Consider the following 27,050-nt stretch of genomic DNA (forward strand, 5'->3'; position numbering starts at 1 on the left):
TAAAGAGTAGTAATCAGTGACAAAACCTGTAATATTTCTGGCTTTGTTGTGCAGTTCACAGATCTGTTTTTGTAACTAAAAATAAATTAATGTGCAAATGACAACATTTCACAGATGGACAGATTTTGATTGCAACTCAGAATGTCAGGTTAAACATGCTAATCATTTCTTACTGCTAGTTTTGACTTTAATACGCTTGTTTAACGCCAAAATAACTTATTTCACTGGTATGATCTTCTTGATGGCTTCTAAAACATCTGCAGTGTTCACCTTGTCACCAAACTGCTTCTCATGGTGCTCCAGGAGAATCCCCTGTAAAACACCACATGCAGTTAATGTACAGATGTGTTGTGTAAAGCTGTGTTGAGTCAAATCAGTTTCGTTTATGTATGTGCTACGTTACCTGGTCTCCTGGCCCAATGACGAACACCCCCCCGAGGATGAAGCCCTCACCATTCATATTGCCCTGGTAACCACCCCTCCAGGCCCGTATGAAGTTCTGCCACACTCCAAGGCGAATGAACCCTAGTCCTCCCATCTTCCTCTGCAGTGGACCATAGAAGTGCTTCTGCAACCACACTGTTTTTTTACTCATTTGAATCAGGAGAAATGTAAAATGCAGGAAATGTGAACAGCTACCTTTTTCTTCAATGTTTTTAAATTAGATGATGACAAACAAATATCCAACCTCTGACCTGCTGACTGGACATAAGGAGGAATTTGAATATGCCAAATTATTAAATAAGGCATATATACACCGAGCGGGCATTACGTTATGACCACCTGTGCTATTAAATGGTGGCTTTCATTCATTCATTTTCAATTGGGTGATCATAGCATTAGAACCACCTCTTCTCATAATGCACTCCAGCACTACCCTACTTCCTAATTTGACCTCAATAATAAACACAGATTTATCACCTTTCTGAAAACTGAGAAATTCTAATCTTGTAAAAGTTGAATTTATGGCAGAGCCACTGTATTGGATAGCAACATGTGGTCATAATGATACGCCTGGTCTGTGTGTGTGTGTGTGTGTGTGTGTGTGTGTGTGTGTGTGTGTGTGTGTGTGTGTGTGTGTGTGTGTGTGTGTGTGTGTGTGTGTGTGTATATTTATTTATTTATTTTCCATTGTGGTGGATGGAATGCCTGTCTTCAAACACAGTTTTGCAATGTGGTTTACACTGACAGACATGAAAAACACTTATAACAGCCCCTGATTGTCTGTATCTATAACTGTTAACCTTTTCATCTACATAGATGTCCCCAGCAAAGTGCGGTCTGAAGTCTTGGATCTCTGTGCCAATGTTTTCCTTCACTACAGCAACCAGAGGGACCCCAAGCTCCTCCAGCTGGGGCTTCAGAGAGGACAGCTCAGAAGCCTCCTACAAACAGAGAGGGGACGGAGTACAGCTTTAGAGAAAATGTAACTCGCATATGTTCAGCCTTTTCTCTTATATTGAGCTAATATTTTCTTTCACCTCTCTGCACAAAAATCATCCGGGTCTTCGTACAGCCATGACCACGGCCCCATTCTTCTCCCAAAGGCTCTTAGCTTTGATGACCTTATCAGCTACAGACAAAACAAGAAGAAATGGTTTTGAAAACGAGTCTGTTGAGTGTTTTTGCTGCAACAATTTAACAACGGCCTAGTGTGCAAGATAAAAGAAACAGCCTTCAAATGGAGAAAACTCAGAATGTTCATGGTCACATAGAAAATCTATGTGTTGAATATACTTATTAAGAATTACACAGAAGGTGTCGAAGTTTTTTAGCTCTAAAGCAGCTTTGCATTCCTGTGTTACCACAAAACCTCATTCACTGTACGCACAACACACCCATTAAAAAAATCTCAAATAATGTAAATATCCTCCTAATGTTTTTAATAACTGCCAATATTATAACAAACACACTTCTATGACGGTGATGGTCAGTAAAGAAACAACAACTTACCCTCCTGGGTGGAGTGCAGGTCTGCATCTGCAAGGTACTCAAGTGATGCCTTGGCAGCTTTAGGAAGACACAGATCCATGTTGGCTATAAAGATGCCAGCCAGAGCTGCTCCTAAAGCACCCAAACCCAGTGACCACATCCCCATCTCAAATAACTGTCCCTCCAGCCCGGATCCAGAAGACAACACTGTGGCACAAAAGCATGAGCAAAGAAATGTGACACAAGCCAGATATAAGAAAGAAATATTATTTTGTACTTTTCCTTCTTGTACCCTATTGAAACTGCAACTCTAGATAAGGAACCTCTAATCTAAACTACAGCCAAGAAACCAACAATTCCCATCTTGCAGATTTGCTTTTTCGGTATAGTGTATTTGCCTGTTGTTGGGGTGCTTTAACAGCACAGCCTCTTCTCATGTTACTCTAATCTCTAAAAGCTCGCTTGTGAAATAAAATGGCTCGCACACGTATTAGAAATAAGATTATTTTTTTCTTCTGGTGAGTTTCTTGACAAGTCATGCTGGAACAGTTGGACAGTGTTTGTGCCATCAATCATCAAAATCAAAACTTGGTCTTTAAAATGTCCAAAGACAGAGATAAAAATTGGTGTTGTCAAATTTATTTTTCTATGACAATTACTCCAGAATGATAATCTGCTTGCTGTCATTTAATTCTAAGAGAATCAGCAGTAAATAAATTTGATTTTTATTTCTTTAACAAATGACTTACCAATTAAATTAAAGTATGGGATGCACAGTTTTTCTCATTTAGTGAAAGCTCAGGGCATATACTGCAATTCCGAATTCTGTTAAGTTAATCCTAAAATTACAACCTTAATTTCACATCATTATGAAAGGTGCATTTGCGTATTTTCTTAAACCACATTTTAGTTACATGAAGGTCTTGAGTCATATCAGTGCTAAGTGTGTAAAAAAAAACAAGAAAACACTGTGCACAGGTCACAGGTTTTGGGTTTGGAAAGACAACAGCTGACCGTATAGTCAAATGTATCCTTGCCTGAAGTGGGCTTGTTTGGGTCAGGGCTGGATTTGCCTTTAGTTTGGTGAAACAGAGCAGACTGTATTCTTAGAAACTGAGACCTGGCTGTGGTGGAGGGCTGGCTGCTCATGGTAATGCTCCCCAGAGAGAGGGCAGAGCAGCGCAGGGAAAGCACCCCTCTTAAAGCCGTTGAACATCTGAAAAGAGCCAGCATTGGGATGGTGGAAAAAGTCTGATCCTCTGACTACAGAGCCTCAAGATTTCACTGGAAGAAAGAAACACAAGTCTTTTCTTTCAAAGTTAAACCTCTGTTGCCATGCCACAAACACAATCCAAACCATCTCCACTGCAAGCCCCGAGCCTGCATTTGTATTCATAGACGTAAGGAAAAAAACTAAGAAAAAGCCAAGGCAAAGTAAGACTATCTGGCTAAAATGTTATACCTATTGTTACAGCGGTCAGCCAGGTTTAATTTATGCTTACAGTAGGAATTTATTACCAATTGCAATGATAATTTAAAAATAAAGTTTTAAATTGTAGAATATATGGTTCTCATCTTTATAGTCTTACTAAGCTCTCATTAAAAACATCACAAAACACACCGACACAAAAACATATAAATCACTTCACAATTTGCTACACATAGAAAGTCTTGCACTGTGAAATAAAAACCACAGTTTTGCAGAGGCTGCAAAAGGAAAGAGTTAAAATCTTTCTTATAATAAACTTAAAAGCACAAATGTGATATACTAACTTATCTCTGTTTCCAAAGTGTGAAGAAATAATTGCTCTCATGAGATTTGGCTCATCCAGCTACAAACTGTAAATGCCTCAAATGCATTTGAGGCACAACACTTAACAACTCAAGTAGCACAAAGGTCTGACAAAAAAAAAAAAAAAAAAACTGTCACCACGCCTGTAACAAGGAAACATCTAGATTCTTTGCGTGACTCTGCAGAGCAAGCAGTGACAGAGAACACAACACAGGTCCTAACAATCATAGTTACACAATATGCATAAAAGTTAACTAACACATCTAATAAATCATAAGCTTTACTACAATTTTTACATGACTAGCGATTATTAGGCCTAATTATCGATCAGCAACAGGTGGTAGAAAACATTTAAACACTGTACAGTATCTGAATAGTTTAAAGGTGTTTTAATGTGCTTGAAAACTTCCATGTGACACCACTTTTTATTGCTTTCTAAAACATTTCAGAGAGAAATTTTGTCATGCAAAAGATGCAATAAATAGCTAAGATACTGATTAGCTGAAGAAAAATAAAACAAGTTCTTGTAAATCAATAAATATTGTGATTAAAAATTCAAGAAAGACATCCTTACATTTTATGGTTGCAGCTTCTTGAACAAGAGAGTTGGCTGCTTTTTCTTGTCTTACATTAAAATAAACTGGACATCTTAAGAGTTTTGGGCTGCTGATAAAAATACATTTTGATTATCTCAGCCTTATGCTGGGGAGGCTTTAATGTAGATCTTCCACAATTTTCTGATTACTGGGAGACTAAACAATTAACAAAATAATAATGATAGACATTTCCCCAAGGCACATAACACAACACATCAGAGCTTTAGTAAATCACGTTCAACAGTTCTGACATTTTACCTGCCATTTATGTATTGTAATATTTTAATATTAACCCTAGCAGTTTAGCATCTCATTTTATGTTAAATATTTAGTTCTACAATATCGCCTTCTCTAAAAAAAATACTCTATGATTTTTCTAGTTTTATGTAGCTAAAAGATCTGATCATTTCTTCCAAAGATAGGTAAATCGCTTTTTCAGGCCAGAGAATACAATGTTGGTGATTAAAGTTATATGTAAAGTGTATAACCAATTACATGCATCGTTGACTCCACAGGCAACACTTTAACACGCGACTAAACTGTAATTTTTGGGGGCATTTTTAGACCCCGGGGTGATAACAACAGCCTAATAAACAGCGCTACAAATATACCAACGTCAGCAAGTTACTGTCAGCTTTACGATGACAATCACAACCATGTAGCAGCAACCGGCCAATACGTTTGCTGTCTTCAAAGGTCAGTTAGCGTTAGCTAATAGCTAACTCTTTGGTTTACTTGGGCATAGTTGTAGCACAAACAAATGAAGCACTTGCTTAGATGATCCCACTCTCTCGTAAAGTGAACGGAGTCGATTATAAAGACACTTACCAGAATCAATGAACCGACAATCAACGCCTCTCTGTTCCGACGCTTTGTAAACAGGCGCAGGGGTACTAAACGATCCAGACAACAGGGGAAACTAATCGAGCAAGATGGCTGTCAAAGATTTTATAGAAGGAAGTGGCAAAACGAGATACTTAAACAGGTAAATGTGCTTACAAACCTTCTGTGTTAGTTAATTTTTATAGGTTAGATGACAGAAACAGAAAGCACTTTATGGCTTCAACTGTTTATTCTCCATCATGTCAAGGTAATGTTTAACGATTTGTGTGCTATGTATATAACATCAGAGCTGTTCCCTGAGCAGAGTTTAGGAACAGATCTTCATTAATACTTTATCCCCGATGTCTTTCTCACGATGCTCCATTACAATGCCATGGAGGAACTCCACAGTCAGAACATATTGTCAGAAAATATTTATTCTGGAAGTTGGAGCCCAACTTATCACCTGGCCCAATGATAAAGACTCCACCAAGGAGAAATCCTTCACCTCTTAGGTTTCCCCTGAAGCTCTTTCTGTAGAGCCACCAGATGTTTTTCTACATGAATATGCAGAAACATGGAGAGGAACATCCACCGTTTTTGGGGCCATAGAATTTTTTTCCAGGCAAAACACAGTCATCAGGTCATTTGCTTAAAATATGTAACTTCCCATTTCTCACTTAACATCCTAAAGCCTTGTTAGGCAAAGGGTTTCACCAAAGCAGATCTTCTGATCCACACAAACATTCCCAGAGAAGCACTTTTTAAAGCAGTCCAGCTCCTTGCCAAGGTTTTCTTTCACCACAGCAAAGAGAGGGACTTCAATTTCCTGTAGCTGGGACTTCCAAGAGGACAGCTCAGCAGCTCCCTACAAAGAGAGAAGGACAGCTAGAATAAAATAGCATGAATAAAAGTTAGTTTTCATCACCACTGCACATACAGTTATGTCGCATCATACCTCCCTGCACACTAATCATCCGGTTCGCCGTACCACCATGAACACCACTCCAGTCTGCTCCCACAGGGTTTCGGCTTGTGTCGCTCATGGACTTAAAAAAACACACAGGAGCATTGTTGAATCTGTAAGAAGACCGACTCATCTAAAATGTATTATGGAATTTGAGAGTTTGTGGACTGACACATGCATACATATTTGTGGGTCATTATTTTTAAGTTTATAAATATGTCTGATCTCTGACTTTACTTTTGTCTAAAGTATTTATCAGATGATGTAGTCTCAGTCATTATAAAAAGAATTAAAGGAGTAGTCAGAGGATCATAATTTTACAAGCACTGTTTATAATGAACATTAAAAGATTCTCTCTTGATGGACTTACACTAGAGGTAACATGGGACAAACTACATACTTCTCATTCTGTTAATACAACAATTGAATTTCAATCTAAGAAAACAAAACAGCTTCGTGTCTTCAAGTTTAAAGGTTTAGCTTTTTTTCTCTTTTCAGACTGACTGACTCCAGTGGTCTTCAGTTTTGTGTTCTCCAACACTTCCAAGTTGGCCCATGCTGCTTTGGTCTGGAACCAGTCTGTGGGCCAATGAGCTCTGCAACAAACAGGCTCACTGCCTTGGAGACCACGGTCATAGTCACCATGGCGTTAACACTGTTGCACAGGCATCCTACTGCAAAAACATGTAAGAAAGAGTACTTTTAAATATACCTCTGATTTAAAAAAGCATTTAACAATGTTAATATGTTTTGGATAAGTGGTAGAGCATTAGGTTGTGATACAGAAGACAACGGGTTCGAATCTCAACCCACCAGGTGTGGCCCTTAACATTTAAGTTTGCATTTGATAATGCAAAGAAAACTATAAAAAAGTGTTACTTGCCAGTCTGTGGCTCGCTGCTAAAGTGGAGTGTGACGTTTTCAAGCCATCTAAACTCAGATTAGTCAAATCACAGTGAAAGCCTTGCTTGTGTGAATGTAACATGATAGGAATTTCTCAAAGACTGCTGTGAAACGAGGGTTACATTGAGGTGAATGCTCAGTACCAGGTTCAGCATGGCACAGAGCAACACCAACTTAGCAATGTAACAGTAGCTTTGTATGTTTATGGTTTTAACATTAATAAAGATCATATATAGCATATGTAATATTTGAGAAACATCACTATAAATTCAATGCTCTACATTGATTTTTTTTATCAGCTTGACTTAATTTTACCCAGATTTATAACTCTTCGTTTCTTCAGGTCATTCCAGTAGCTGCAAAGTTCCTGAGGTTACCATCTCATTCCTCAGAACAAGACTGGCCTCTACAGAAAGTAAGAGACATTACAAGTCTGCTCAGTAGCTAACTTGAGGTTTGTAGCTTGTTTCTACTACTTTCATTTTCAGTAATCTGACAATTTTTATCTCTAAAGACGTTCTACCATTTAAATTTTCCAGAGCCAAAGCTTATGTTTGATCAAATCAAACAAACCAAAAAATAAAAAATAAAAATCTTAGGATTACTATTGTCAAGTCAATTAATTAAATAGAATTTTGTCAACCATTTAGGTCAGTTTCTGTGCAGAACAATTAATGCTTCCAGCTTTATAAATATGATATTGTATTTGTTTAATGCTGCAGTAAACAGAAATTCTTGGGATCTTAGTGTCATTCACATGTCTAACATCCCTTACATCCCCTCAAAGGTATGTTTGAGGGTTAGGACGTGGTTTTAGAGTTAAAGTATTAGGTTACGGTTGGGTTAAAGTTTGGGGTCAGGTGTTTAGTTCTGATGGTTAAAGTTGCTCAATGAATGTCCTTCCAGAGATGCAAATGTGTATGTGTGTGTGTTTTGTACCTCTGACATTGGTTTTGTTCTTTACTTTTCTATAATATATCACAAATAGAACACATTGTCTGGTTCCTGCATAATGTTTGAGATGAAAGTGCGTTTCAGATGGGTGGCAGCTTCACAAAGGAATGTGCTGAGGGTCCATAAAAGGCTGGAATATAGATGGGATAGGATGACACTCCACGAGCCCAGCTGCTGCACTCCCTCTGGCTGTTCTGCTCAGCCATATGCTGGGCTTTGTGGGTGTGTGCTAGACTCTGCCTAGATGCTTGTTTCTGTAATTTTAAACCATTCAGGGTGTCTACTTTAAAACATATTGGTTAGGTACTGGGCTATTTGACAAACTAAATAAAGAAATTAGGCTTACCATTGTGATTAATCAGATACTGTGCTATTTGTTGTTACAAAATGCTAAGATGATTCATTTCATGATGCACAAACGCTTATTTGTGAAGTAAGCTGGTATTTTGCTGATATTTTCATACTATACAGATATGATATGGTCTCGTCTTGGACTAATGATCCTCTGGTTGGGAGGAACAGCCAATCAGAGCTGAAAAATTGCACCCCACCTCCTGTGTGTGTTCTACCTAACAGGCATTGGTTGACATGTCACAGTTTTTTATGCGAGTGGGGCCAATAGCAGAGCATATTGAGCAGTAGTAAAAGGAGGACAGGGAACAGAATAATAATTATCCAAGTTCATGATTAGCTTTCACACACAGTTTCAGACAAATTTAACGAGAAGAGGATGAACACATTAAGAACTAGTAAAACAAATATTCTGCTGACTGTGTGCGTTATCTTCTGTTTATTGATAAGTCATTCCTTATATAACAAGTCACTCCAAAATCAACCATGGAACTTTACTTCCAACCTATTCTGCCAGCTGTGACAAACATCCAGATAAAACTGGTTGGACACTAGATGAGCAGTGATAAGCTGCATATGTAAACTGTGTGTCCTTGAACCTGGGGAAAGACAAACAGGTGTTAACAGCCCCCAGACTCCAAGAGTTTATCTCCAGGTGATTCATAAAGTATACAGACATTTGTTACACACAGTATTGTATTTGTAGGTTTCATTTTAAATGCATAAATTGTGATTTAAATTTACTGTAGACACTGAATATCTATAATGACAAAGAAATCATGTTTTTTAAACTTTTGCAAATGTAGATTCTTTGCTGTGGCACTCCAAATTGTACTTGGGTTTAGAGTCGGGTGTCCAACCGAATAGATTGGATGTACCCTAGAAAGACACAAACAAATAGTACTAACTAAATAGTAAATAGGTTCCAAAATTCACATTGCAATTCAGGACAAAAAAAAGTTTGCAGTTGGGTACGAAGGGCCTTGGTCAGGGAGTTGGTGGCAAAAGAATGAAGGGGTCCGGGTACTTTTCTCAATGCACTTTATCTCGTCCTGTCCTATCAAAGTGGAAACCCCCCCTTGCAGCAACACAAAGGTCAACAGGCCTTTATCATTTTACACTTCATCTCTTGAGGGGCCCAACAGCTCTGTAGATGATGGTTTTTGAACTTTAAACTTTATCTAAAGAGTTTCCTCACTAGGTTTCATAAATCCACCTCACTACATTGACCAGATGTACTGTAGAACACGTACACATATAGAGAAGGTCTGTAGAGTGGTAGCGGCAGTATATCAAAAATTAACTGTATATCATTTATTCACTGAATAATACAGAGCATTCCTGCCTAAATGTGTAAATGTTTAAAACAGAAATTCAGACAGGTTCTTTTATTATTATGAATTTACTCAAGAAGGTAAACCAGAGTCAGTCGTAACACAACAACAAAAGTACATATGGGGTGGTTTAATTATAAACACATCATTTGAATTGTAAGGACATTGAAAACCAACATCTATTTTTGTGCATTCATTGATTGTATAAAGATAAAGTTGGTGGAGTAGTGGGAATTAATGTAATTCTTTGCCTCTGGTGAATCATAAGGAAAGAAAACACTGTTGTCTGTGCCTTTGGTTCCCTGTGAAGTTTTAGTTTTAAACTAACATATCTCATAAGAATCTTACAAACTAGATTTCATCTGTAGACTTACAGAATGAGTCAAGACCTTAAGTAAAGATGTAATCAAATATAAAATAACTAAAATCCCGAGCCATACACAAATGTTCTGACCTTTTGCTACAGTCTCAATGTTATTTGCATGATAGCTTGGGTACATACAGTAGTAGTTGCATATTTCTTCAAGAGACTTTACTCTTTTTTTTTTTTTTAGGAGTCTCTGTACATGGGAAAAGGAGAAATCCTTTGAGAAATAAATTATCTGGAAAATTATTTGAATCAGATGGCAATAACTTGAGAACCCATTCAAGAATTAAGTATAGTTCCCAGCACACACATTCCCCCTCTTGATGTTGCTACATTTTCAGAACTATAAACAAGTGTTGAAAAAAATATTTTTCCTGGTCAGTCATTAACAAAATGTTTCAAAGCAAAAGGAATAAACTCAAACAAATGCAGCAGTCTCTTTCAGACAGTGTGTTGTGGTGTGTTTTCATTTTGGCACACCTTTTCATGCCAAAGCAAACAGAGGTATATCATTCAGAGGTCGCTGACTGTGGCATCAGACAGTCTCTCTCTCTCTCTCTCTCTCTCTCTCTCTCTCTCTCTCTCTCTCTCTCTCTGGCATCAGAAAAGACGTTCATGTTGAATCTAGTTCATGTTTGTTTCACTTAACTATCTCTAATCTCTGTCCCTTTTCAGACAGTAACTATGTCCCAATTTTACATGACTTCCCAATGTTAGCAGGTTTTGTTTATGTAGTGTTGCTGCTGGAGTAGTGAGAGAACAAAGTCATATTTAAGTTCTGTTATTGTCCCACACTGCATTGCACAAGGAAACAGGTGTTGCACATGACTGAAAAAATAGAAAAGGGTGGTAAAACTATGTTTTAAACAAAAAACTTAAAAAATATAATAATTGGAACAATATTTAAATGCCTCTTTTTGATTGTGATTTTGTGATTTAATTGGCAGGGTCATTACAAAATATCAATATAGTTCAAATATACATTAATGGTGCACATAGCATAATTTCCTGTTGGTCAAAAAAGGTTTTTAAAGTTTTTCTTACGGATAGATACTGTAGGCTAGTGGTTGACACCCTTTGTTGTCAATATGAGATGAGCTCAAGAACCCCATAGTTGACACATATTGATGTAACTGTAAAGTGCATATCTACTAACACTACAGCTGATAAATTTTCACAGCATTTCTTTAATATAACATTGTTCGGTACATTCCAAGTTGACAGAAATTCTGTCTTTTAAATGTTTATTCTTTGTTTTTATGTGTTTACTTTCTGGCTAAGTAACAACCATTCACCTATTTATCTTTCAAATTTTAACATCTTTAGCCAATCTGTATTTGTATAATTGTATAGTTTATTTGTTAATTTAGCAACTTCCCCACTTCTACTAACCTGACATTTCTTGCAGTATTAAATAGGTTTTCTGAGGACTCTAAAGTAAAGCATTCTGTTCTTGAGTAGTCTTTTGGAAATAAATATCTGATTATTTAATTGAAAGACTAATTTTTATACTATTTGTATTTTATATCAGATCATGCACTTACAGTACCTCTCTAGGTATAATTTGATTTTGCTGGCCTGTGGAAAGATTTGCACAGCTTACTGCAACTCTTACATTATTTACTTTTTTCACCCATTCCCTTAACAACATAGCACTATATGACCACACAACATCTATGCATCTGCTTTAAATTAGGCTTAAAGTAGTCAAGCGGAGTTTTTTAGTAGAGACAGCAACAAAATTCTCTTCTCTTTTTTAAAAACTAGTGCAACAGCAAGTGATATTAGTGCCAAATGTTTGTTGTGTTGACCATTAACTAAAGAGAGGTTTGTTTCTGTCACTCTCTGCAGAGTTTATATGAAAAGCTATCGATTTGGTGCCTGTGTTGAGACTGACATGTTACTCCAGCTGTAGATTTGTTCATGTTTGTCTGCTTGTGAGCATTGAACAATCCTGTTTAGCCCCTTGTTTATGGCTAAAACACAGACATGGTGAGTCATCTGAAAGGCCATAAGATATCTGAGAGATCTTCATTTGATCTTCTCTTAGGAAAGGGCTAAATACCCTCAGGCTGGAAGTTGGATGGAGAAGAGCATTTAGAAAAACAGGTGACTGTCTGCTTTAAAATTAATTATTGGACAGGATGGAAAGTAACTGATTGTATAGAGCTTGTATATATAAAACACATTTGCTAAAAGCGGGTACATTTACTCAAATACTGCACTGAAATACAGTTGTAAGATGTATTTTATCCTCTGTAATTTTTAAAGTATCAAAATAGTTATTAGTCTGTATGATTTAAATATTATATTGGTTGTATTATTATAATTAATGATGTGCTCACATTACGTTACAGTTTTACCACGATTCATTCATCATTTATAGATATTTCCTAATAAATTAAATATAGCATATATTTAATATCCTGTATGTAGTGTAGTAAAAAGTAGTTCTTGTTGATTAAATAACACCTTTAAGAAAATACTATATATGTCGATTAATTTTCTTTCAGTTGTTGCAGCTCTGCATGTTTACATTCATATGTCATATGTTTTGATTCCTTTATAGTGCAAGTCTTTTGTGTTCTGTCAGTACTATTGAACAAGTAATTGCATCACTTTTTGGAGTTGATGACTACTACCCTTTTCTCTCTCCATAGGTTGCCCCAACCTGGGGCAACCTATGTCTCATCGGTGTGACAGGGGCACCGGGACCCCCAGTTTAAGATAGTCAAGCTCTTACCTGGTCAGTGTTACACTTTAAAGCAAAGCTGTCACAGTGGAGGTGACAAATATAAACACACACACAAACATCATACTGCACACGAGGGGTTAACAAGCGGTTTCCACCAGCTGAAATGCCCTCCCATCATCCACTCCCCCGTAAAATGGACTGTCCCATGGATTCACATGACGTGTGTGTGTGTGTGTGTGCGCACGCGTATGTTTGAGTGTGAGTGACAGGGAGTGTGTGTGTGCGCGTAGGTTTGTGTGTGTGCGTGCATGTGTGCTCTCTTAGCCTTATATATTGGGCCTTGTGGACCAGGACGTGGAGTTTTGTAAGATAGACTTTATATTGGCTGCACAGCTGTTGGTCTATCTTTCTTCATTTCTCTCTTAAAGAGATCCAGAAGGATTATAAAGCAGCCTTCAGATCTGTCTGGACTGCCTGTTGGTGGGAACCGAGGAACCTTTTCTCCCTGAGTGTACTGAGTCTTGCCGAGTACTTGGCCGTGTAGAAAAAAAATGAGTGACATGCTGGAAGATGGCTCGTTCATGTTCACGTCAGAGTCTGTAGGAGAGGGACATCCAGGTGAGTTTGCAGTAGGATTTACATGTGTGTGAACATAAAGTTAAACTGAAAATGAAGTTTATCAAAGTATTTCTAATTTGTCAGTGTGTCAAATCTTAACATTTTCTTGTAAAAACCTAACACAGTTTTGTGACTTATTCCTTATCTATACACACAGGCATGGCTTTAGCATTTGTGCAAAATGTGAAGTGTTATTTTCAAAAAAGACACAAGTGAACAAACTTTGTGCAAGTTGGACAACATGTCCATATATCCAAAATAAATCCACAGTGCTGTGTATTTACTCCCCAAGCATGGTTGGTATTCCATTCACAGCAGCATGTGTTTACTGCCCCTCACTCTCCCTGTCACTTATGGGCAACAGGAGGTAAATGTGTGCATGACAGGCTGGTGTAAGGTTGCATGCTGACGAAAAAGTGACCAAGAAATGAGAGAACAGAGTGGACTCCATGCTTCTCCTGGGATACTTTTTTTTATTTTGACATTAGTGGACAAAATGTCAATCCAAAGTTTAGGCAAATGGCTGCTTTAACGCTCTTATAGTCTTAATATAATCAAAATAAAGAGTCCTACTATAGTGTCTCAGTTGTTTGATAAGTCGTATATTGAGGGGGTGGGGGGTTTCAGTTAAGATTACTTTGGGTCTATGCACCTGTTTTTTAGTGTTCAATATCGCTGTCTGTCTTTGTTAAACCAAAGACTTTATATAAATTACTTCCTAAAATGTCTTTAAACATAGCTGTGTCCAACTACATTATGGTGTTATTAACCATTAATTAAGTGTTTATTTACTGTTTTAAATGCTAATTAAGAGGACTGAAAGTAGGCAAATGTTGGTTGGCAAATGTTCTTTGCACACCTGAGAAAGCTTGCCTAATGTGAAACCTGATGATAAACCTTAAAATGTACTCTACCCTCTACCCTTGGCAATGTGTTGTAATCCTTTCACAAATATGTAACCTTACAAAGTCCCCTGTGCTAAATCAATAATCAGTAAATGCAGCAGAACCAACTAGCTTCACAGATAATGACCGAACGTGACACCTGCGAGCCCTCAGTATTATGTAAAACTCCACTGTGAAAAAATATATTACACAGAATTTGAATTGGAGAAATACATCTTGTTGAATCATGTTTTTATAGATTTGAATAGAAGCTTTGATTTGTTGCAAATAGTACAACTTTTTGTAGGTTGAAGTCATTAGTCACCATTAATTATACACATGACTTAAAGCATTTTAGGTTTTACTAAAAGACAAATTACACTGATAAAGAGAAAGACATACAAAACGTAGACCTAGTTAACAGTGATAATGAAAATTTAAACTAGCATACATCATGTGTTATAATAGTAGTGCCATGAATAAGCAGATAGTTGCTTTTTTAAAGCAATGTTAACATTAAAAACATTTTTAATACACTAGCAGAGAGACTGTATTAAAACCAACCAAATGTCACTGTGTGTGTGCCCTCTGTTCAGTAGACACTTCATATTAGTGAAGTTCTAGATACTGGAATCCTCATTTGATGAAATAAGAGTAAAGGGCAGTACGATGCCAAATTCAAATGATAAAATTCATGGGGTTAAGACTTTCTGCTTGTTTTATCCTAGAGGTCTGTGGCCTTGATAGAAGGCTCCAGCCAACACCTTTTGATTTGATAACACGCCTCGAGGTCTGCCCTGTTCTCACAGATAGTGGTAAAAAAAATTTTTAGGATCTGAGTCAAACCTGTCACAAAGATACATAGGTTTATGCATGCCCACTCTCAACCACATATGAAAAACAATTAGTCGAGCACGCATCTTTGTGCTTTAAAATGATCTATATTTTGAAATGCCTGCAGACTCCATGCAATCAGGTGTTAATGTTGTTTCTGATGTAATACGTGTGTTGCATTGCTTCAGCAGGATGACACACCAATGAATGGAATGGTTTGAGAGGCATTGTCCTGCTGACACAACTAAAATCCAACACTCTTCCTGTTTGATATATTTGTAAGCTTGGGCCTTCTAACATGACAGTTTCGGTCGTTAATCTGTAGCAAAACCCACACTAAGATAAACAGTTTCCCTGTCCCACTAGGATTCCTGCCACAAAAGCTCCCATTTCTCTACTTAACATGCCTGAAAATCTCAATGAAATTATACATTCAAATGACGTAAACATATGAGTTCTGAATCTGAATTGTTTGATTGATTCCTTCCACAGACAAGATTTGTGATCAGATCAGTGATGCTGTCCTGGATGCTCACCTGAAGCAGGACCCAGATGCCAAAGTGGCTTGTGGTGAGTAAACCGCACGTCAGATTTTTTTTTTGTTTTAGTTTTTTTAAACAACGAGACACACAGAGAAAGGTTTATCTGTGAGTATAATCTAATGTGCGACTTAACTAAGAGTCAACATCAAATAAGATAAAGGGCAACAAGTGATCAGGTTTAACATAACTGACCCACTGGCCTGATCCTCATCTAGAGATTAAGTTATTGTCACTGTTGAGATTTTTTAATGTATGTTCTGTCAATATTGACCTTTAAATGTCACAAGATAACCATAGGACAGTGTCACCCTGTGAACTTGCTGATAACGCCATTCCTTTCAAAGCTGATCACTGATTGAATGCGACATTTAAAATAATTCAAGTGTAATTGACAGAGACGGTGTGTAAGACTGGCATGGTGTTGCTTTGTGGAGAGATCACATCTCGGGCCAATGTGGACTACCAGAAAGTGGTGAGAGACACCATAAAACACATCGGCTACGACAATTCTGACAAAGGTGAGAAAACACTAAACAGCAGCAAAACAGAGTATTATGTGCTCTGTGTCTTGAGCTTTTTCCCCATTCACTGTAGGTTTCGACTATAAGACTTGCAACGTGCTGGTGGCTCTTGAACAGCAGAGCCCCGACATTGCTCAAGGGGTCCACGTTGACAGAATGGAGGAGGACATTGGAGCTGGAGACCAGGTAGGACTGTTGCAACAAGGCAGTGTGTCCTTTGGCTCATGTTGACTGGACGGCTGGGTGACAGTTTGTTTGACTAACTACTGCAGGGGTAAAGAACTGAGACACCACATGGTGGAATGAAATTCAGGATTTTCAGTTTTAATTTACAAAAGTTTATTCCTGTAGATGAATGTTATTGATGTGGTCAATCAGCTACAGTGTTTGTTGTATCGTTTCATAATGTAGTAGAGCTGGAAGATGACTCAATGCTACACTACAAGTAAAAGTCCTGTACTTAAATGCCACTTGAGTAAAAGCATAAAAGTATTATGAGTTATACGTTTTTAGGAAATAAGTACAGTCGCTGTGTCAGGCCCACACTAAAGGTCCGAAGACAAATTTCAGAGCTAGGGAATTAATAAATAGTGCTAGAGATACAGAAAAACAAAGTCTTGCTTTACAAATTTGCACTCCTTTTTTTTTTTTTAATATTGTGTAATTTCACCTCTTTGAGTCATCTAGTCTAAGAAGATCAGAGAGGAAATGTATCTTCAGTAGAAGTGCTAACAAGTCACAAATATCCGAAACGTGAAAAGACATGGGTCACAAGTCAAAGCACAGGGTTAACCTTTAAAGCTGAAAGAAACAAAAAAAGTTGTTCAATAATCTGCAAGTGTTACCTGCGGTTTTTCATTTCTTTCTTGTAGTTCTTCAGTTATCTTTTCAGTTAATCTTTAAAGTGTTAAAAACATTTTAATACATGCACAACTTTTAGCCTATTTTACATTATATGTTTTACCCTTTGCTGTTGTGGTGTAGGAAATCTGCAACACTTGTGAGTGAGATTATATCAAGTGTAATGTGACAATATTGATACTATTTCAATAAACTTAGCTCTGCCTCACAGTCTAGTATATCGGCATACCAATATTTTCTTATACACTCAGCTGACTGATGACGATCTGTTTGATTATACTGCACATTCTGCATTTTTCTGCTTCTGTTCCACCTCTTTCTATCCTGTGCAGGGCCTGATGTTCGGCTACGCCACAGATGAGACAGAGGAGTGCATGCCTCTCACTATCGTCTTAGCTCACAAACTCAACGCAAAGATGGCAGACCTGAGACGCAACGGTGTTATCCCCTGGCTGCGTCCTGATTCTAAAACACAGGTAAGGTTACAGAATATTCTGTTGCAACACATGCAATGTTTTTCTATTTTTTTCCCCCTCCCAAAACACATGCAACACTACAGCAGTCGTTTTGTGAATTAGTTTATTGTTTCTATTCTGGATATCACCCAAGAGATTTAGTATGATGCCAGCAAATAAAATCAGATCAACTGTGGATACTGCATGTATTTAAAATAAAGCTCTCTGTGTAGAAATAGTAGATTTTTGACTGATTTAGAGAGTTAGCTGCTGAACGCGACAGTTTAATGCCTTTGTGTCCTGGGTCAAATTTAGGTCATTAAAAGATCAGGCTGAAGAGAGGGGGTTGGATTTTAAAACCAGACATTTAAATACAGAACTTTATATTTATAACAATCCTCAAAATTATTGACCTTTATTTGACTTCTTGTCTGTCCCCCAGGTGACAGTACACTATGATCAGAAGGACGGGGCAGTGATCCCGAAAAGAGTTCACACCATCGTGGTCTCTGTCCAGCACGATGACTGCATCTCTCTAGAGGAACAGAAGAAGGTTCTTAAGGAAAAGGTGAAGGCTCATAAACGTTAGCTCTGACTAACATTTTGCTTTGGAAAATACATTTTCCCATTGGCTTGAATGTAGCATTTGTTTTGTCAGGTGATCAATGCCGTGGTCCCTGCTAAATATTTGGATGACAAAACCATCTACCACCTCCAGCCTAGTGGTCGCTTTGTCATTGGAGGACCCCAGGTGATCATCACATTTAAAGTGCTTGGTTTATACAGAAATAAAGTTTAAACCAATCATTTTTGCTCACCCCCTTTTTGCCCACCAGGGTGATGCTGGTGTGACAGGCAGGAAGATCATTGTAGACACATATGGAGGCTGGGGAGCTCATGGCGGCGGAGCTTTCTCTGGCAAAGACTTCTCAAAGGTCGACCGCTCTGCTGCCTATGCTGCTCGCTGGGTGGCCAAGTCTCTGGTCAAAGCCAAACTTTGCAGAAGAGTTCTGGTTCAAGTGAGTACATTCACCCTCACAAAGATGCACAAGCGATATTTATTTGAAACGATGGCCAGTATCTGAATATGTGCTAATGAAGACATATCTATTCACCAATCTGTGAATGTTACAGGTGTCTTATGCTATTGGAGTTCCCCAGCCTTTGTCCATCTCCTTGTTCACTTATGGTTCCTCTCAGAGAAGTGAGTCAGAACTGCTGCAGATTGTCAACAAGAACTTTGATCTGCGGCCAGGAGTCATTGTCAGGTAGTGTAACACATGAATACTACCTTTGTTGTCTGCTTATGCAAAACGGCATCAAGAAGAGACAGTTTTTTTTTAATATGTGCGTATATATGTTTTTAAGTATGAAGTTTGTTTTGTAAGAAAGTAAAGCTGAACAGTTGATGGTTAATTCACAGCAAATTATTCTGCAGGAACTTGCAAAGAGATGAATCATTATGGTCATTTCTATACAAAATATACAAAATGCCAAATATTTTCTTGCTTATGAAATATGAGGCTTGTTTATATTAAATTGAATGTGAAAGCAATCCAGATAATTAATCAACAATTAAAATCAAATCAAAAAGAATTAATTGTCGTCATAAAAAGTTAAGACAATCCTGGTAAAAACTGACAGAGACACGAAGATAGTCAGCCATTCACACTGACATTCACAACTACAGGCAATTTGGAGTCACCAATTAACCTAACATGCAGGTCTTTGGACTGTGGGAGAAAATTAATTTCTACATAAACAATTCTTGACAGATGTGAGACATTTAGATCTATATAAATACATTTTGAAGAAAAAGTCCTTGACAGTCCTTTTATGCCTCTGATGTTGCATTTCTTCTGTATCCTTCTCTAGGGAACTGAAGCTGAAGAGGCCGATTTATCAGCAGACGGCCACTTATGGCCACTTTGGCCGACCAGAGTTTACCTGGGAGGTGCCCAAAGAGCTTGTCTTCTAAATACTCCACCTGCTTCCGCTGATTGATGCTGGAGGCTAAACAAGAGCTACAGCTGCCACCTCCATCATCTGAAAGGACATTTTTTTAACCAGAAGAACTAAAGCCAAAGTTATGGATAAATCCCCTTAAAAGGATGTAAGAAGATAGTTAAATTCAACAGTGGTTGTAAACAATGTACATGTAATGGGATGTCGTTCCAATAAGAGAGACGTTGCAGAGGACATGTTAGTTCTAGCCCAAAATAAACTCCCAATTATTGGTCTGTTGGAAATATACATACATTTACTAGTCAAAGATCATACTTGCTAATGTCTTCAGAGATCAATTACTCTGAAGAAAAATGATTTTACACCACTAGAAGCAGAGTAAACCTTTATAATGTGCTTCGAGGTGCTATTAACAACAGCAAATACTTAATCAGTGTCTGTCATGCAGTTGATTGGAAAACATTGCATCTCCTTACTTTTAATATAATAATAATTGGGTCAAGGAGTGTATAAAAAGTAAAATAATGAAAATTATGTCAAAAGTGTGAATTCCCCTATATGAAAAATCATTCAAATTTATTGTTTCAGCCCTGTTTTCTTTAATATATAATTGCTTTTACTCCCACTCAGCTCACTTGCTGACTGATTATGTGTCTTAAGAACTGATGGGACTTATTTCACTACATCTGTCCAAAGGACCTTCTCTAAGATGCTTTAAGGCTTGTCAACATGTATTTTAGCAAACTTATGACTTGTATTCCACTATAAAAAAATTGGGCCTTCCTGGTTCTTCTTTCATGGAGCTTACTTTCATTCAGAAAGTGACATTTGGTGCAGCTGGAAACTGTCTTACTTTGATCTTAGAGATCCATTTTTAAGTTTTACTTGGTTATTTTCCCATAATTTACATCAACTTTTTGTTAATTTCTTGGGTAAACTTTACAACATAGCAGAACATGGTATATGTTTCACACATTGATTTGGCATGAGTTTTTATGCCTATTCCCTTCCTGCCACAAGCCTCCCATTCTATCTGGGCTTGGGACTCACACCAAGGTTACCGTGGGTGGGGCCTGGTGGAGTGGGATTTGAACCTGCAGCCTTCTGCATCCCAACCTAATGCACTACCACTGATCCACCATGCACCTTAGGTTCCTTGAAGCCTAAATGTCTTAATAATATTAGCAACTGTGGTCACGGGAACATATGACCACAGTGACCTCTACTTTGACCATGCTTGGCAGTAATTTTTGTCATGGCCTCTTCAGACAACTCTTCATTTTTTTGCTCTTGTCCATGTTCAGTGCCAGTGCAAATGGCACTACCATTTAAATAGGCGTCATAATGTGTTGTTAGATTAAGGACACATCAAAGATTCTTCATTTAATTCTATGGTAAACCAAAGGCCAACGGCGTTCAATTATGCAAAAACAAATGAGGTTTTAATTTGAGGAAGAACATTGAATTGTTTTAAATAGGTGGAAGGGTATGAACACTTTTAGCCAGAATACCTCAAATGTCTTCTTTCTTATTCTGAAGTACTAAATTTGCTCTACCCAAAAACATCTTGCACTGTTGTCTAGTGACACTGCAGGTCTATATTCCATGTACTAACAAAAAAAGGAGCATTTAAAAATGATCTTATAGGGCATTCATAAAATGTTACTTTTTGCCATTGCTCAATCAAAAAATTATTAAATCTAAATCTTTTCCTCTGAAACATTATTCAGAAAGTTAACAAGAATTCCCTTAAACCTTTGTCTGTAGAGATTTAGGACTTTTGTGGGGTGTCTATCTACAGCTACGATTGTTTTTGTAAGAAAGTTTTTCCTCTATTTAATGTCACTTCTGTCAACTTTGTTGCTAGAAAAACTAGAAAATGTAAATAATTAAAGAAATTAAAGATAATCTCTTGTGTGTCATGTCCCCTTGCCATTTATATTTTTGAAAATTATGCCTTTTCAAACAGCTGCATTTATTCTCTTTCCTTTTATTTTCATCAAAATACAAGTTACAACCTAGACCTCTTTGGTCCATTATCAAAACAACTCATAAGGCACATAGGGAGCATTTGGCAGTACAAGTGAGAATTAGGCATTGAGTAACAGTTTTTGTGACATTTTCAGGCAGTTTGTCAGAATGCTCTCACCAATGATCTACTAACACAATGCATATGCTACTTTGTCTTGCAGATTTTTAACAATGTTTGAGTGAGCAGCATAGGCAGTCTCACAGGATAATTATACAGGAATGTTTAACCTTTACAGACTCAAAAAAGTATAATGTATTATATCATGGCTAACTATCAATACTACAACTGGAAAACAAACAAACAAAAAAAGACCTGCACTACACAATAATACATGACAAAATACACAGACAAATCTATTAAAACAAAGACAACAAAAGGCATAAGTGAACAGATTTCATTCTGCTCTTGAATCAAATGATGCAGCTGGTGTTGTAACGTCTTCCTGAGTGCAAAGATCAGACAGATCAGAAAAAGGCAGAAGTTAAAGAAAGGAGAAGGAGAAGGCAACATAAAACAAAATGTTTAAAATAAGGGTTTGTAGTGTGAAAGGGGGCTATACATGGATTCAAACATGACAAAATGAGCAGCACCATCATTCAGCTTAATGTTTGAAATACATCAAATCCTAACCTCTCATTTAGAAAAATAGTGTATGTTAGTGTATCATGAGGAAAACTGGAGTTCAAGTGCTCCTCATTACTTGCAGACACACACAAAAAAAAAAACGTAGATTTGGCCTGAGCCTGTAGTAGATATACAAAATTACAGCTCTGATTCTACACAAACTCATATGCAATAAGCAGTTTGACCAGTAGGGAGAAGCAAGTGATCACTGGAGTAGCTGGTGTTGATTTGACCTTCCAGCTCATTCCACAGAGCAGCGTGCACCAGGTTTTCCAGTCCAGTCTTGCTGACAATATTCATATATCCATTACAAGAGCAAATTTCTATATTTCAATGCTTCTGTAACAGACTATAACCAACAAAGACTGACAAAAATCAGCCCAGGATGTGGTTGTGTGTGGTTTAAGGGAGTGAGAAGACCATTACTGTTTTTAACCCTCTGCTTAATTTGGTGTTTCACCTTATAACTCCGTGAGTTAATATTACACTGACATGTTAAAAATGTCCAAAAAGTAATAGCAGTATATTTGGTATACTAAGCTGAATTACAACACAACACAGAAATTCAGAGAAAAGTAATGAATACAATCAACATTTGAATATCTGCACAGAGAAAGAAAAATAAGTATCAAGTCAGATCAGACATTAGCAGGGAACATTTTAGATGTAAAACAAAATCTGGTGATGCTAAATATCTACTTTGGTATTCTTGGCACTCATGGGTGTTAATGCAACATTCTGCTACTACTCCACAAATTGCTCAAATAAAAATGACAGGATAAGGCCTTTTGTGTTTTAGCACCGGGGTCTCAAGCAGATCAATATTTGGCACATATACATGCAGGCAGGTTTTAATCTATCTCACGTATGTCTTACAATATAACCTTCCTTTCCCCTTGATCTGCTGGACACAACTGCGGAGAGTTCTGAGAGTCAAAGAAATTGGAAGGTAAAGCAGAAAGAGCTGTACTACTCCCCACTGTTAGGGAATAATGAGATGCAGACCTGTCTTCATAGGACCTGAAAACACAAGTGATGCCTTGTCCCAACTCAATAAACCCAGAGCTCTGGCTTGAATTAGTTGCCATGCATTTGACATCTGCACAATGTGACATCTCTATTTCACTGAGGATGATGAATCGATTAATATTTGAGGTTTGAGGTTGATAGTGTATTAATTCTAATAATAAGACTCAGAAGCACTAGAGCTACATGTTCAATATACAGATAAAAATGATACAGCATAGACCTACAACTAAACCCAGTGCAGAGTGTAAATCTCCTTGATACTTTAAACACACCTGTGTGTAAAGTTGTTGATTAGACATAAAGTTTTCAATTTAAAGCTGCATAAAGCAATTTCTGATAAAAAATTCTGATTCTTATGGCTAACATTTTTGCCTGCTAACACATCCAGCTTCTGCTTGTCAACTTTCTTTAGCATCCATTCCTAATAGACCCTAAATATGATGTAGAGTAGGCTGTTAATTCTGGAAGGGATTGCAACTATGAAAAGACATTAAGTTATTTAATTTATTATCAAAAATATTTAATGGTGGTTTAAATGATTGCTAAATGCAGACCACTGCCCTGTTCTTTATCTAGGAGTAACTTAAATATTTATATACTCTTTATTTATCTTCAATCCACACACAGTACCACTCAAACACCATCTTCTCTCTCTCACTTTGTCTCACCCACTGTAATACTGCAAGCTAGGCCATCCAGCAGCCTTCTCTTGTTTACAATGAAAGTATAATGGCACAACGTCAAGGCCATTTAAATTCTAGGTTACAGGCTCTTGAGGGGGGACAGTAGGTTTTCTTGATCTGATTGCTGGTCACCGAGTAGAGGAGGGAGTTACGAGAAAATTTGGCTTTAAACTTGTGCGGTGTGCAAAACGCAAACAAGTTCTTTAGACACATGAAGCTTGTACTTATGTACAGCGCAAGCTGAACTCTCCAGCAGTGGCAGAAAGGCTGAGCAGTAGACTCTGCCATGAATGGCTGCTGCACTGGTCTGGTTCATTTCAAAGCTTCAGACGATTCCAGCTGGAAATGAATAATTAAACTCACAGCTGGAGTTTAGAAAAAATAAATGGGCCAACTGTGTGGCATCAAGGTTTTCAATCAGGCTACAGTATGGACATGTTTTCCGTTTGGTGTGAATGTGGCTGTGCTCCCAAAGCATCCATCTTGTGTTCTCTCCCAGCAGGTCCCAAGGCACCTCCCCTCGCAAGCACCACCATGGTATCTCCCGACATGCCGGCAAACTCAAAGGCAAATGTCCCATAAAACAGCATGACGATGACACAGAACACCCATTCAAAGATGGCTGATGCGTGTTGCAGAATGAAGCTCTCCTGACAAAAAAACACACCACCTGGAATCATGGTTAAGGAAAACAACAGCAAAGCAGTATAAAAAGACGCCTAACACCTTAACCCACCTAACCCTAACCCTTGTGGTAAACTAAATGTTGGTGAGTGTTAAAGAGTTGGTGATGGAATCTCTTAAATTCAGTCTTTATGCTAAGCTAAGCTAAATGACAGCTGGTGCTTCTAACTGTTGTATCCTAATATCCCCTAATTTATCTACGGACCACAGGGTCAGTCGTTCGATTCCTGGTCCTTCCCTCCTGTGTTGAAGTGTCCTTGGGCAAAACACTGAAGCTCAAGTTGCACCTGATGGGTCATGTGAGCACCTTGCATGGCAGACACTACTATCAGTGTGTGAGTGTGTGTGTGAATGGGTGAATGAGAAGCAGCATAGTAAAACGCTTTGGACAAAAGCGCTATATAAGACGCCATTTACCATCTAGGTCTACTATTAAGGCAAATACTTTAAGTGTATGTCTCACTATTCATGTTACACCATGTCTGTCAGAGACCCCCAAAACATACAGATTAAAGACATGCCAGAGGGAAACTCTGGGATGTCTCTGTCCTTCATTAGTCTAGCAGTACAACACTATTTTAAAACACCCAACAGGCTCCAAGCCTGCTAAATGTAAGTGGATAGAGAGGATACTAAGCACCAAGGTAACAAAGGCCAACAGGGTCATAAGGAGCCGGAGGTGGGCCACGTTGTACTCCCCTTGGGTCTTTGCCAGTCGGTAAGTCAGTCCTGACTGTAGGCACACAAACAGCATACTGGTTGGGAAGGCAATGCCTGCTCCGACATAGTGGAGGACTTTAGCATTATCCACCTGTCACATGAGGAAAGGAGACAGAGAGAGACAAAGGTTAGCAAGGAATTTGAGGATAATCAGCAAAATCAGCAGTTTAGCAGCTGACAGGAGAGAAATCAGAAGCAGCCAACAACAGACAGTGTTTGCATCAAGCTGCTGGGTCAGATTATTCATGGTTGTGTAATAATGTGTTCAAAGCCTCTTAGAAATGCAGCGAGCAACAGAACACCTCCTTCAATTCAATGCTGGTCACAAGAACAAAGAAACAATACACAAAACAAAGGCAAAAGAGCTGCTCGCAAGCATGTGACTTCCACTGCTGCACACACACACACACACACACACATACACACACACACACACACACACACACACTTCTGATGTACTGATCAGAACAGATAAGACATTCAATGGACATTAACCAAAGCTGGGAACACATCTCTAAGGACTAAAGTAGTTTACACAAATGACTGAATTTGCTTTTCTTGGCTAATGCTAAATGGTTACAGCCTGAAGTTAAAATAACAATACCTTTCTGCTCTACATAATGCTGAGGGATCATTAGAGCTATAGCCTTCTAAGCCACTTGTCCATCTGACCCGGTGAGTACATACTGTACATTGTTGTGGTGTAGGCTAATCCCCGAAGTGACTTTCAGACAGTTCAATACAAAAACCACACATGGCAGCATGAGTCTTTTCTTAGAGCTGCCTGCGACATCTCCAGAGCTAGAGGATATTAGATCACAGCTAGGCCAACACTAGACCCTACACATTTGTCCAAAGGTCTCATAGGAAACCAGGGTTTTGGTTACAGCAGTAATTCTAAAGTAGTCTAGTACCTACTAGTAAACTGGCACTGTGGAGGTCTGAGAGCTGCAGAAAGGAGAAACGTTTTAGATTAAATGATGATGATGACAGAACTTGAGTGGACTAAAATACAGAAGAAAAAGAGAGACGTGATGGGGGGCAATGGGGGACAATTACGCTGCTCTCACTGTGTTTATATGTGCTTATCAAAAACATTTCTGTGACCATCTGCCTTCATGTGCCACTACTGATTTTTTTAAAATCTGATAGTGGCTAGAAAGAGTGCCTACATCTGTCTTATTTTCTAAAACAATTTGTGTCGAATTAGAATAGTAACAGTGTGTGCAGAACGATCAGAGGTGGGAGGGTGTACATGTGGAAACAGGCCTAACTGACACCCAACTTCAGTTTTCACTTACTGGAAACAGAACCAGATAAAATAAAATGAAACTCTACAAAATTTAAACCGTTTACAACACACCTGGTGTAACAGAGCCCTGTTGCAATCTGAAGCCACCCACACCTATCACAACAGCTCTTTTAACAAACCTTTACCTTGGCAACATACAAAAGGGGGGTTTGCATATAAAAACAGTTAACTGTGGACTAAAAAGATTCAAAAGTTTACAATAATTTGTTTTATCATAATATTTGTATATGCTTTCAGCTTTTACCCATAATGAATTACAGTCCTCAATATGCAAAGAGGGAAATGTGCAATCTCCTCCTCCATCATCTGTTTATGCCTTTCTCTGCCCAAACCATCAGCCCGCCTGGCGGGAAAAGCCCCAGTGGCCACAGCACAGCTGTGCTGCCGAAGCCTTATGAAGCACACAGCTACAAACTAAATCAGATGCCAGCACCGACTATGTTGCCATGTGGTGCGTTTTTAGTGATTTCTTTTCTCCCGATTCCAGCTTGCTTGTGGTATTTGGCTGTGTCAATATGTTTTTGAGCCAGCTCCTTTAGGTCTATCTTTTGTTTTGTAGCAGGATTTCTATTC

At 38.1% G+C, this 27,050-nt stretch overlaps 3 protein-coding genes across 11 annotated transcripts in view; 1 reads left to right on the plus strand and 2 right to left on the minus strand.

The window, feature by feature from the left end:
• selenou1a (selenoprotein U 1a) lies at positions 1-5,285 on the minus strand. Of its 5 annotated transcripts, none has more exons than XM_067519712.1 (7): positions 5,149-5,249; positions 2,970-3,216; positions 1,954-2,139; positions 1,482-1,573; positions 1,245-1,385; positions 404-568; positions 1-312 (listed from the first exon to the last, which is right to left on the minus strand). In XM_067519712.1, the coding sequence occupies exons 2-7, from the start codon at positions 3,163-3,165 to the stop codon at positions 217-219; spliced, it is 876 nt and encodes a 291-aa protein (XP_067375813.1). In that variant the 5' UTR covers positions 3,166-3,216; positions 5,149-5,249; the 3' UTR covers positions 1-216. The 5 variants fall into 5 exon arrangements, with proteins under 5 accessions (XP_067375813.1, XP_067375812.1, XP_067375815.1 ...); XM_067519711.1 differs by lacking the exon at positions 5,149-5,249 and adding an exon at positions 3,706-3,831; XM_067519714.1 differs by lacking the exon at positions 2,970-3,216 and having other exon boundaries at positions 5,149-5,285.
• mat1a (methionine adenosyltransferase 1A) lies at positions 5,238-21,310 on the plus strand. Of its 2 annotated transcripts, XM_067519705.1 has the most exons (12): positions 5,238-5,305; positions 6,608-6,795; positions 7,356-7,427; positions 15,542-15,619; positions 15,987-16,109; positions 16,186-16,298; positions 17,306-17,449; positions 17,871-17,996; positions 18,087-18,179; positions 18,265-18,447; positions 18,563-18,696; positions 19,304-21,310. In XM_067519705.1, exons 1-12 carry the CDS (start codon positions 5,253-5,255, stop codon positions 19,404-19,406), a joined length of 1,410 nt encoding a protein of 469 aa, XP_067375806.1. In that variant the 5' UTR covers positions 5,238-5,252; the 3' UTR covers positions 19,407-21,310. The 2 variants fall into 2 exon arrangements, with proteins under 2 accessions (XP_067375806.1, XP_067375807.1); XM_067519706.1 differs by lacking the exons at positions 5,238-5,305; positions 6,608-6,795; positions 7,356-7,427 and adding an exon at positions 13,020-13,331.
• Positions 20,848-27,050, minus strand: part of zgc:154058 (Transmembrane protein 150A-like) — a 20,376-nt gene continuing 14,173 nt past the window's right edge. For all 4 annotated transcript variants that reach the window (XM_067519720.1, XM_067519717.1, XM_067519719.1 and 1 more), the window contains 2 exons: positions 25,079-25,256; positions 20,848-24,431 (listed from right to left, as the gene is read on the minus strand). In XM_067519720.1, coding sequence (XP_067375821.1) covers positions 24,184-24,431; positions 25,079-25,256 — 426 coding nt within the window. In that variant the 3' untranslated portion in view covers positions 20,848-24,183. The remainder of the gene's footprint in view (positions 24,432-25,078; positions 25,257-27,050) is intronic.

This window comes from Channa argus, chromosome 1 (genome assembly GCF_033026475.1).
Source record: "Channa argus isolate prfri chromosome 1, Channa argus male v1.0, whole genome shotgun sequence".
Classification (NCBI taxonomy): Eukaryota; Metazoa; Chordata; class Actinopteri; order Anabantiformes; family Channidae; genus Channa; species Channa argus.